The 13043-nt window shown below is 38.0% G+C and overlaps 1 protein-coding gene across 1 annotated transcript in view; it reads left to right on the top strand.

The window, feature by feature from the left end:
- FUT9 (fucosyltransferase 9) overlaps positions 1-12547 on the top strand; it is a 35381-nt gene extending 22834 nt beyond the window's left edge. Inside the window, exon 2 of the mRNA XM_065889143.1 lies at positions 11447-12547. Coding sequence (XP_065745215.1) covers positions 11455-12534 — 1080 coding nt within the window. The 5' untranslated portion in view covers positions 11447-11454 and the 3' untranslated portion in view covers positions 12535-12547. The remainder of the gene's footprint in view (positions 1-11446) is intronic.
- Positions 12548-13043: the final 496 nt, after the last annotated feature.

Raw genomic sequence — 13043 nt, 5'->3', positions numbered from 1 at the left:
TTGTATCTACTACATTTGGACTATTACTTTTAACGTTAGAGAGAGACAAATAGATAACATTGGTACCTACTGGCCCTCAAGCACCAAAGGGAAAACATTCAGGATTTGTTTCTGTTCTTTCCGGCTCAGAAAAAAAGATATTGTCAGTGTACCTAGAGATAATCGGTCACATCAACCTAACATGTACACACAGGTAACTGAATGGTGAGTTTGTTCATTCAAAAGGAGGGATATAACTTTTTGTTGATTTCATCCATGTAAGAAATATTGATTGAGCAATACAATAAAGTGCTGTGACACACATTCATGATAAAAGGAGTGTCAAAATATAAAAGACTTAGATGAGGAGGTGCATTAGTTTGCTAGAGCTGCCATAACAAAATACCACAGACTGGGAGGCTTAAGTAACAGATATTTATTTTCTCACAATTCTGGAGGCTAGCAGTTCAAGATTAAGGTGCCTGGTGAGAGCTCTCCCCTTGGTCTGCAGATGGCCACCTTCTAGCTATGTGCTCACATGACCTCCTATTGGTGAGTTTGCAAGAGCAGGGAGAAAAGCAAAAGCTCTCTGGTGTCTCTTCTTATAACACTAATCCTTTTGGTCCAGGGTCCCACCCTTGCAACCTCATTTAATTGTAATTTCTTCCTTAAAGGACCCATCTCCAAATACAGCCACATTGGGAATTAAGGCTTAAACATATCAATTTTGGGAGGACATAAACATTCAGTCCATAACAGAAAGTAATGCTGCCTCTGATTTCTTTAAGGGTAAATAAACAGAATTAGACACAAGGGAAATGACATAAGAACAAAATCAGAGGCGGTCGTTGTTGTTGCTCTGCTGTTGCTATTTTTAGAAAGTACTACATGCAGTGAGATGTTAATATATTTATAAATCTTGTTGCCATGGACAATTCTGGGATAATGCAAATGATCAAAATTAACTCAAGTAATAGAAAAAAATTAAATATATAAATAAAAGAAATTGGAAATGTTATCAGATAACTAAAAAAGAGAGGGATCAGGACCAATTGGTTTCAAATTCTCAAGGAAAAATAATCCTCATGCTACAAAAGCTTCTCGGTAATACTACCTAATGCCCAAAATAAATATTAATAACAACAGTTGGCATTTATTTTGTACTTAGAATATGTTAGGAACAGTGCAATCTCATCTAATCCTCTATATAGATAGTCTAGTCTTAATATCAAAACTTAATTAAGAGGGCCCCATAGCTATCTATTTTATGTTTGGTAGTGTATATATGTCCATGCCACTCTCTCACTTTGTCACAGCTTACCCTTCCCCCTCCCCATATCCCCAAGTCCATTCTCTAGTAGGTCTGTGTCTTTATTCCTGTCTTACCCCTAGGTTCTTCATGATCTTTTTTTTTTCTTTTCTTAGATTCCATATATATGTGTTAGAATACGGTATTTGTTTTTCTCTTTCTGACATACTTCTCTCTGTATAACAGACTCCAGGTCCATCCACCTCGCTACAAATAACTCAATTTCATTTCCTTTTATGGCTGAGTAATATTCCATTGTATATATGTGCCACATCTTCTTTATCCATTCATCTGTTGATGGACACTTAGGTTGCTTCCATGTCCTGGCTATTGTAAATAGAGCTGCAATGAACATTTTGGTACATGACTCTTTTTGAATTATGGTTTTCTCAGGCTATATGCCCAGTAGTGGGATTGCTGGGTCGTGCACTATCAAACGTAAAATAGATAGCTAGTGGGAAGCAGCCGCATAGCACAGGGAGATCAGCTCAGTGCTTTGTGACCACCTAGAGGGGTGGGATAGGGAGGGTGGGAGGGAGGGAGATGCAAGAGGGAAGAGATATGGGAACATATGTATATGTATAACTGATTCACTTTGTTATAAACAGAAACTAACACACTTTTGTAAAGCAATTATACTCCAATAAAGATGTTAAAAAAAAAAATAGAGGGCCCCATAACAAAAAATACATACTCACTTCTGGATATGTATGCAAAAATACCTAAATAAATATCAGCACTAATTTGTACAGAAAAATAGTGTTATGCCAATAATTTAGGGAAGATTTAAATAAGGAAATATATTAATATCATAACAAATCAAAGACCTAATACAAAATCATAGGATACTATTAGTAGAAGAAAAAGTACTTAATTAAAACAAGCAAATGAAAAAATAGAATCAGTAATTGATTTAAAGGTATAGAAAGAAACTTCCTTAACATGAGAACAGTATCTCTATCTTATAAAATGGTGAGAAGTGACACAGTCCTTACAAATAGAAAGTGCCAAAGAAGCCAACTATCACTCTTATTATTTAATGTCTTTTCAAAAATTCTAAGCCATGAACAATGTATTTTACCTACTGAAATTGTAAAGAAAATATTATTATTTACAAGGGCCATGCAAATGTATCTCAATAACTCAATAAAATCAACAAAAAATTCTTAAAATTGATAGGAGTTCTGTAAAGTGTTACAATAAAATATAAAAATGTAAAATCATTAGTGTTTCTCTATTTCAGAAATAATCAGGAGGTATGAGGGAAGAAAAATACGTTAACAGTGACAAGGCCAGCAAAAACATGAAATGCCTCAGAAAAATAAATATTCTATACATAAGACACCATCAATCTTTACCCAGGATATGAACAATTTTAAAAGAATGGCATAGCGTGTTTTCATTGAGAAGAACAAATACTTTTGGTATGTTATTTTTTCAAATAATTTAAACAGACATAATGAAATATTTCTCCAAAATACTAACAAGAGGGCTTCCCTGGTGGTGCAGTGGTTGAGAATCTCCCTGCCAATGCAGAGGACACGGGTTCGAGCCCCGGTCTGGGAAGATCCCACATGCCGTGGAGCAACTAGGCCCGTGAGCCACAGCTACTGAGCCTGCACGTCTGGAGCCTGTGCTCTGCAACAAGAGACGCCGTGATAGTGAGAGGCCCGCGCACCGCGATGAAGAGTGGCCCCCGCTTGCCGCAACTAGAGAAAGTCCTCGCACAGAAACGAAGACCCAACACAGCCAAAAATAAATAAATAATAATTAAAAATGAATATCTGCTTATAAAAAAAAAAGATTTTTTTCAAGGATGGGCTTGATGAAAATTATTCTGTTGTTATTTGGAAAAATAAGCAGGTTATATACAATTAAAGAAAATAATTATGAGGAGGAAAACTATATAAACAATTTAAAGCATGTTATAATCAACAGATAGATCAGTAGAATAGAATAGATAACCTTGAAATAAATTCAGACATATACCTGAAAGTGTTTTGGTAAATAAGACATCATATAAGGAAAACATCTCCATTTTATACTCAAGAGAATTGTATAGCTTATACAATTGTATAGCTTATGTAACATTCTCCAGCGAGCCATACCTCATAAATCCATACAAGTATATGTCTGTTTACAGTAAGCAATTCTAAACCAAGAACATCTTCCTTAAAGTATTTCATAGATAAGAATTCTCCCTTCCAGCAAATATTAGTCTGTTGACCTGGAGGTCAAGTTATCCTGTTTTCAAGGACATTAGACCAGGTCGCCTGCATTCTTCCTCCCACCCCCCAGGATCATCTCCCTGGTAATAAGCGGGATCTCAGGCCAGCTGCTTTAACACCTTCTTCCCCAACACAACTTCTATAATAAAACTTTTTTGAAAGAGAGAGAATTAAAGGGAAAAAGGAAAAAAAAGGACACTCAAGTCACAGTTTTTACTATGAATCGAAGGAAAGCAAGACCAGTATCAGTGATAACAGTTAATGGTTCATTACAACAATCCAGGAAATAAGTGATGCAGACCTAAACAATGAAGTGGCAAAAAGATGGAGAAAGAGAGTGAGATTTAACAAATGTTATGGCATTTCAGTTGACTAATTGTGGTAATCTATGGAAGTCAGGTTAGGGAGTGGAGGCAGTAAATCATGCTTTCCAACTGGAGACTTAGGCAGGTGTATGGATGATGTGACTATCTGCAAGGATAGAACAGAGGAGCGGTTTTAGGAAGGGTGAAGGTTCTTTAATAGAAGATAAGAGAACAGTGTTCATCAAATATGGTGTTTTCTTCTGAGTATTCAACTGCTTGGTAAAATAAATATTCAAAAGATTATTTATTAAGAATGGTATCAGAATAAGACTCTTAGGTGACCCTTGACGATGTTTCATTCAGGTTACAGATAAAGAAGCCAAAGGGGCCAATTGAATTCCCACCAAGATATGATAGAAATCCTCCCCTGCAAGGACTGTAGCACTTGTATCTCCAAGATTAAAAGTTTCTTACTCTTGGAATTTTTACTCCTAATTTCTCCATTTCCATCTTTCTTCTAATAATATTATCTTCTGTTAAGTATGTTAATCAATCAGTTCATTTTCAGATTACTCAGCTGCAAGTTGATTAAACTTGCAACTTCTTTTTTTTTCCCTACAATCTTCTGAACAACACTTCTATCATATTGTCTCAGGTTCTTGACTTCTTGTGGCTCATCCTTTCTATTTTAGTTCTTACTGGCCAATTCTTTTATTATAGACTTAAGTTGAAGTTTCAGAAGCTCCTCATTAACTACAGTAATCTGTTTTTATTTAACCCCAGTAAAGCTGGTGCTAATTAGCTTCACATGAGTTCAAAAGATGATCAGCCTTCAGAATTTAGTCTGATGCAGAAACTGTTGTCATGGCAATGCCCCATCCAATGTTTCTCTCTGTAGGTAGATACTCTTTCATTCAGGCATCCTCCTTCTTAGTATCTGCTAACATGCTTTGATATGCATGATGGTGTTTTGTTTTTTTGTTCTCATTTTTGCTTTTGTAGCTGGAAGAGCAAGAATTTAACGTTGGGGATAAGGGTAGAGGAAAGAGCCAGAGAAGGTAGTTTATTTCCTGTGGATTCACTCACTTGCCCTATAAACGAGAATAAAGTCTGTACTGTTAGCAGATAGAGGACCAGAAATTGAAGGAAAAGTTCTGGAAGAGATGTTGTGAGTGTCCCAGCATATTCAGAGATGCTGGAATCAGTGACCAAGTTTGATCAGAGAGCTGGTTTTTCAACTGTGACGTGGACCCAGAAACTCTGGCACCCTGAAGGTTAGAGGTCAGTGAAAAGCTGCATTTGTGTTTCTAGGTCCACACATTGAATGGTTAGGAGGAGAAGGACAGCTGCATTAAGATGATTCTCAGACTAGTGGAACCACATGATGAAGAAGGACAAACAGTGGATGGGGACTGTTGCTGCCACACTGGTTGGGGTCCAAATGAAACTTGCATGGTCTTTCACAGAAACAATTGAGGGACACCTAAAAGAAGAGACATTCCTGGTAGTAAGACTGATGGAAATCCAACTATCAAACTGGTGATTCAAAGCATATGGCCTTATATATTCAATAGTAGTCTGGTGAGATCCAGGGAATTAAGAATGCAAAAATTTATAGAGAAGGAATTCCATATTAAGTTTTAAGGAATGGTAAAAATAAATACTTATAAATCCTTTGAAACCATTAACTGATGACATGTGGACAAACTCTGGGATATAACTGAAAATTTTATTTAAATGATTCCTTTTCTCCGCCTTTATTGTTTTTAGGCAATTTAGCTCTTTGAGGTTAGTTGAGTTTCAAAATTGACTCAACAGGGCTTCCCTGGTGGCGCAGTGGTTGAGAGTCCACCTGCCAATTCAGGGGACACGGGTTCGTGCCCCAGTCTGGGAAGATCCCACATGCCGCAGAGCGGCTGGGCCCGTGAGCCATGCCCGCTGAGCCTGCGCGTCCGGAGCCTGTGCTCCGCAACGGGAGAGGCCACAACAGTGAGAGGCCTGCGTACCGCAAAAAAAAAAAAAAAAAAAAGAAAGAGCAGGAAACTGTTCAGGGAGGGGGAAGAACTGGTGCAGTGACCCCATGCAAGACGGCCAAGCACAGCATTGCAGAGAATGCAAAAGAGTTTGTCAACGCACTGAGGCTGGAGACAGAGGCAAGGTCCCCATCATCCAAAACTGTTTAAGCCACATTAAGACTTTTTTACTTTATCTTAAAAGCAACTGGAATTCATACCCTTAAACAGAAGGGTAACGTGATGTGTGGTTTCAAAAGTGTATGTTGGAATCACTTGGAGGACTTTTTAAATGGATTGCCGGGCCTCACCCTAGAGTCTCTGCTTCCATATGTCAAGATTCGGGTGGGGGAATTTGCATTTCTAACAAGATCCCAGGAGATGCTGATGCTGAGGCAGTCTTGGGAACACACTTTGAGAATCACTGGTCTACTACAGTGTGAATGAACCGAAAGGATCAAAAGTGAGTGCCAGGTGGACCACTTAAAAAGCAATGTTAGTAGTCCATACAAGAGATGATACACATTTTAACCCAGGGAAATGGGGAGAAGTCAACTAATCTAAGAAATATTGAGGAGGCAAAACCGGCAGGTCTCGTGCTGGGTTGGGTGTGGATTTGAAGGAAAGGGAAATGTCAAGGCTCCTTCAATGGGTTAATTGCTCTACTTTGTCATCGAAAAGAAAGAAACTCTCAGAGTCAGGAACATATAGTAATATTTTGGCCCAAAAATGAGAGGTTTCTTTTTTTAAAGGCATCCTTGACCTTCATTACCTGGCTGCTATGGTCCAACACCTGACAATAATCATAGAAAGCACTATGAAATTATGAAAGACTGACTCAAGGGAATCCAGAAAGCATGTTCTGGGAAAATGACAGAAACTACCCCCATCCTGTCTGGGGTGTTCCTGTGTTTAGGTGGCACATGGGCCACGTTACACTTGGGCTCAGTGTCAGATCTGATTGTTCTAGCTACAGCCAGAGCTGGTAAATAGAGCTTCTAAAGTGAATTGAGACAGTGATTAAGAACTAGTGATTATGAGTAAAGAGAAGAGAGCAGATAAAAGATCAGACTAAAAAAGGTTAATCCCTGAATTGAAAAGAAAATTTCAGAGACTGAATGTAGAAACTATCCAAGATAAAGAAGTGTGCAGGGCAGGAGACGTGGCAGTTGGCAACTTGCAGACCAAAGGAAACAAATGTCTGAGACAAAAGTGAAAGCAGAAAAAAAAAAAAAAAAAAAGGTTTTTGAGCATTTAGAGGTAATAACCCTAAAGATGAAACCACTGTATTAATAAGTCAGGAAATTGTCAGTTATGCCAGAATGTATTCTGAGGAATATTCAGGAAAAGCATTGCTGACCAAAGCTGGTATATTTTGGTGGCAGCTTCTCTGGTGTTTGGAGGAAGTAAAACAGAGGCTTTTGCCTGGAAATACCAGAGATTGCATCCAAAGGTCTTTGAGAAATGTTCACAAACACAAATTTGATAGCATTCCAGAGATCAACCAGTGTCTTCTTGCCAAAAAGTAAATGGCATTTCTCCCAAAGGCACGAGGCATTTGGCTCAGGAGCTAATGGGGAGAATTGTGGGAACTCAGAGCAGGAATGCCCACAAGAAATGTTTAGTGGAATGTGAGGTGTCAAGGGAGTCTTTGAAAGTAAAGCCATGAATATATTAAGTCTTACAGTGCTTTGAGACAGAATATAATTCGGTGTACAGTGTAGAAAGTAGAAGGCTTATATTTTTATTCTTGTAAAGGATTTTAGCATAAAAGTTGTAGGAAAGAGTAGAAGCAAAACAAAACAATACCAACCTCCCCGAATTTTTTTAAAGGGGCAATTTAAATTACGAACATCAATGGAGTATTCAGAAGACTTTTGCAGAATTCCAGATACTAATGTCATGACGCTAAACACCATAATGATTATATGGGGAAAAATTGTTCTCTGAGCTGGCCTAAACAGATTACTAACTGTTAAGTTAGACACCACCAAATAGCTAAACTCTAGGTGCAGTCTATGGCTTAATGTAAAGTGAAGAGATTTGTTTGCTGTTTTTAGAATTTATATATAGGTTTTTTAAATCCAGATAATTTTTTGAAAGATTTAAGTTATATACCTAACCTACTGCAGGAAGAAAAAAAAAAAAAAGGAGAGATAATCAATTGGGTTTTTGTTTTTTCATTTTGGGGTTTTTTTTTGGCTTGATTAGGGTTTTGTTGTTTGTTTTTGTTGTTTGTTTGGATTTGTTTGTTTCAAGCAATAAAACCAATTATAACTAATGTAAACAAAAAGGAAATTATTGCAAGTTTATGGAGTAGCTAGCTCTTAGAACTGAAGGAATATCTGAAGAACCAAGCACAGGAAGGCAGCATCACGGGGAGCTCCTTGGACCCAGATAGCAGAGTTTATATAATTGTCTTCTCAGGGGACCCCACTGTGGTTAATCAGCTCCAATATATTTTCCCTCCTGGCCCTTACACTCAAGATTTAAACACCCAGAGAGAGAGAGAGAGAGTTTGAATGATCTGGCTCCCCTGCTCAACACTGGTTAAGAAAAAGGGAGATATTGTCCTCTGCAGTCCCAAAGATTGCACACAGGAGAGGAGAGGTATCTCGATAAGAAATTCGGGCACTATTTTCAGAAGACGGCAGAGCAACTGCCAGGCAGTAAACACTAGCAAATATCTGCTACAGAATCCTCTAAGTATAATGTGCTTGTAGAGCAACGTTTTGTGAAAAGACTCATACCGTGACTTATTGAAAGACCTGCTTATATTCATTATACTTTGTTTTCTTACGTATTTTATCCAGACATTATTAATGAGTTATGTTTTGTACTTAGAGGAGACTGTAGGCGTGTGTGTGGTTAGAAATGGTAATAATTTGCATAAAATCAGAATCTATTAGTCCAAAAGACTTTCAGCTATGATGAGAGCTCTGATTCTTGACTGTTTAACAAGAAATAGTAACATAATAGCAAACACCTAGTGCTTTCTATTGTCCAGGCACTGTAGGAAGCACTTTCAAATTTTATTTTGTTTAACAGGAAAGAAGTCACAATGTGACTATATATGGCAACCCTTCTGCTTTTTTAAACCATTTCTAATTTTAATCCACCTATTAATTTGTCAGTGATTCATTTCAGGTCTTTGGGGTTGATTTGAGTTGATCTCAAGATCCCCAAGTAGATCCAAAGTTCTGTTCAAAGGGTTTCTGATTTTTATGCTTTTTTAACTGAGGATTAAAAAGTCTTGCTTTATCAGGAGTGGTTTGATTATGAACCCGGACAACATATAGAGAGTAAGTGTACCACACAGTGATTGACAGTTAGAGTTTCCATCTTTTCCAGACATATGCCTGTTTCTTTCCATTTAAAATAAGGATTCAAAACACACACACACACACACACACACACACACACACACACACACATCTAGAATTACCACACCTTGAAGAAGCCTTCTGTTCTTCTTGGTTTCACATTTCTCTACATAATACCTTGAAGTATACTTATGGTTTGAGAATCACACCTGAACCGTTTCTATTCCAAGCTCCTCCATTCTTTAACACTTAGAGCATTCTTAAAGTACGACTGAAGGTCTCTTAATGGAAAACACAATTATACACATTCAAATTCTTACAAATCTTTTACTAAGACTCTTATTTTTAATGCTAAAGTCTTTAAATTATATTCCTTCATATTACTTGAAACTATTAAAAAATGATGTCAAAAACTTTAATTATCCTGTTTATGATTTGCTTTATGCTATACATTTATTGCTGTCTCTCTTGAGAGCTATAGTGACACAGCTGTGGGTCCTTCAAAAATAGGTTGTATAATAATTCAAGACATGTTGGGTATCCAACTGAATTTTAGTAATGAGGAGTAGGTGAAAAAGTTCCTGTCAAGGGGATGTCAATTTGCGTCCAAGAGACAAACTTTTCTGACAGTTTCTGTACAAAGCAGGGGTTACTGAGTAACTGCCCCTGTTGTTTAGTAATTGACCCCGACAGCAGTGGAAAGTTGAAAGGGGAAGCTGTGCAGAGAGTTAACAAGAAGAACCTCAAGAAACTCAAAATGTCCAGGAAGCAGGAGAACTGAGAGGAGTGGAAAGAATGTTGTTTCTGCCTAGCAACCAATTCTTCCCGTTTGGCCAAAAAAGTGTTGTGGGATTAAAACGTACAATATGACAACTTTGAGTTGCTACAAAGAGAATCAAAACTAGGAGATTTTGCTCATCTACTGGTAGGAATACCTGTAAGTCAATTTAAAGGTAGTTATTCTGTAGAAGGATATGTGTTAAAATACACCAAGAAAGCAACTAAGTATAATTTCATTCATTCACACTTTGTTCACTTTTGTTTAGTTACCAAGCATTTTACCTTGGGCATAGTTGGTACTCAGCAATCCACCCATTCATTCATGCAACATACACAGCATCTATTAAGCATCTACTGTAACCTGGTGATGAGGACACAGCAGTGAGAAACAAAGCCCCTCATGGAGTTTACATACTGTTATCATTAAGATGATTGTATCCTCTGGCTGCAACCAAGGGAATCAATGATTATAAAAATGTAGTCCTCGGGCTTCCCTGGTGGCGCAATGGTTGAGAGTCCGCCTGCCGATGCAGGGGACACGGGTTCGTGCCCCGGTCCGGGAAGATCCCACATGCCGCGGGGCAGCTGGGCCCGTGAGCCATGGCCGCTGAACCTGCGCGTCCGGGGCCTGTGCTCCGCAACGGGAGAGGCCACAACAGTGCAAGGTTCGCGTACCGCAAAGAAAAAAAAAATGTAGTCCTCAAGTGCCCAGACTCTGGGGCCAGAGCCTGAGTTTAAAAGTGTATTCTGCCACTTACTATATCACCTTGGGCAAGTTTCTTAACCATTTTGGGCTTTAGTTTCTTCATGATTAAGATAGGAATATAATGAGTTAATATGTATGCTTACGTAGACACACACACCACACATATGTATATACATTAACACACACACATATGTATATATATATGTTCATGTAAGTCCTCAGATTAATGCTTGGCGCTAATGAGCACCAGATAAGTGTCAGATACTGTTCTTGTTTTGGGAAATGGATCTGAATTTAACTCCTGGGTAAATAGTCCTCACTCATATAAAGGGCAGAGACTAGAGAAATCAAGACAATAAAACCTGAGGTGCCAAATGCACCTCAATGGATTATTGATGTTTGTATTATTTGTTCAAAAAAGGTTGTAGAAGGCAAGAAAGAGCATAACTCAATGGATAAGCTAGTTAGGGTAAGCTAGTTACTTATATCTCTGGCCCTCAACTTCTTCATTCTGCAGAGAAGAGGTGATAAAAGACCTCCTTGATAGGGGTTCTGTGAGGATCAAAGGAAATGAAGTATGCAAAGTGCTTGGCACAAAGCCTAGCTGAGAGTGAGCATTTAGGAAACGGGTACTGTTAAAGTTACAACTTGATTTTATTGCACTGACATCCTATATTTAGTTTTTGCTAAGACTGGAAAGGAAAATGCAGTTGATTTTGTGATTAAGTGTATTTTAGGATGTATCACCTGTTTCTCTCAAAATGTATTTACCTACCCCTCTATCTTTCCTTTTCTGTTTCACAGGAAAAATTATGACCTCGGCATCCAAAGGAATTCTCCGCCCATTTTTAATCGTCTGCATTATCCTGGGCTGCTTCATGGCATGTCTGCTCGTTTACATCAAGCCCACCAACAGCTGGATCTTCAATCCGATGGAGTCAGCCAGCACTGTGCTGAAAATGAAAAATTTCTTCTCCACCAAAACTGATTATTTTAACGAAACTACGATTCTGATTTGGGTGTGGCCATTTGGGCAGACCTTTGACCTTACATCTTGCCAAGCAATGTTCAACATCCAAGGATGCCATCTCACGACGGACCGGTCCCTGTACAACAAATCGCATGCGGTTCTGATCCATCACCGAGACATCAGTTGGGATCTGACTAATTTACCTCAGCAGGCGAGACCACCCTTCCAGAAATGGATTTGGATGAATTTGGAATCACCAACTCACACACCCCAGAAGAGCGGCATTGAGCACCTGTTCAACCTGACTCTGACTTATCGCCGCGACTCAGATATCCAAGTGCCTTATGGCTTCTTGACGGTGAGCACAAACCCCTTCGTGTTTGAAGTGCCAAGCAAAGAGAAGTTAGTGTGCTGGGTTGTAAGTAACTGGAACCCTGAGCATGCTAGGGTCAAGTATTACAATGAGCTAAGCAAAAGCATTGAAATCCATACCTATGGGCAAGCATTTGGAGAGTATGTGAATGATAAAAATTTGATTCCTACCATATCTACTTGCAAATTTTATCTTTCCTTTGAAAACTCAATCCACAAAGATTACATCACAGAAAAGCTCTACAATGCTTTTCTGGCTGGCTCTGTGCCTGTTGTTTTGGGGCCATCTAGGGAAAACTATGAGAATTATATTCCAGCAGATTCATTCATTCATGTGGAAGATTATAACTCTCCCAGTGAGCTAGCAAAGTATCTGAAGGAAGTAGATAAAAACAATAAATTATACCTTAGTTACTTTAACTGGAGGAAAGATTTCACAGTAAATCTTCCACGATTTTGGGAATCACATGCATGCTTGGCTTGTGACCATGTGAAAAGACATCAAGAATATAAATCCGTTGGTAATTTAGAGAAATGGTTTTGGAATTAAAGTTTTCCATCATTTGCACACTTGGCAAATTATTTTGATGAGATATTATTGAGGTTTTGAAGATGAGAAGAGACATCATTCAGCTTTTGTGTCATAATTTATTTGTATCACTCTCTCTTGGGTGACATATATATTTTGATGGAGATTTTTGAGAGCGCAGCCTCAGCAATCACTGCACTTGTTTTAAATTATCTTATATATACCTAATTATGTGCACTGAAAAATAATTTATTCTTCTCTATCATTTGTAAACATTATTTTTTTCATATTTTTGTAGTTGTCTGTAATGTAACTTTGTGATTCGATTGTTGTTCCTACACTGATCAGTTGTTTAATCCATTTGGTAAATGAAGATGCACATCTTCAAATATGAAATATTTTCATTAAATATTATCATCTCTAGTTCCAAGTTGGCATAATGTAACAAAGGAAAAGCATTTGTAATTGAATTCTAACTTCTTTGACTTCGAAGTTGAACAGTGTATAACTGTCTTTATTTGATCTATTTT

The sequence above is a fragment of the Phocoena phocoena genome, chromosome 12 (genome assembly GCF_963924675.1).
Source record: "Phocoena phocoena chromosome 12, mPhoPho1.1, whole genome shotgun sequence".
NCBI lineage: Eukaryota > Metazoa > Chordata > Mammalia > Artiodactyla > Phocoenidae > Phocoena > Phocoena phocoena.
Note: the sequence above shows the minus strand (reverse complement) of the source record. Positions and strands in the feature narration are given on the sequence as shown.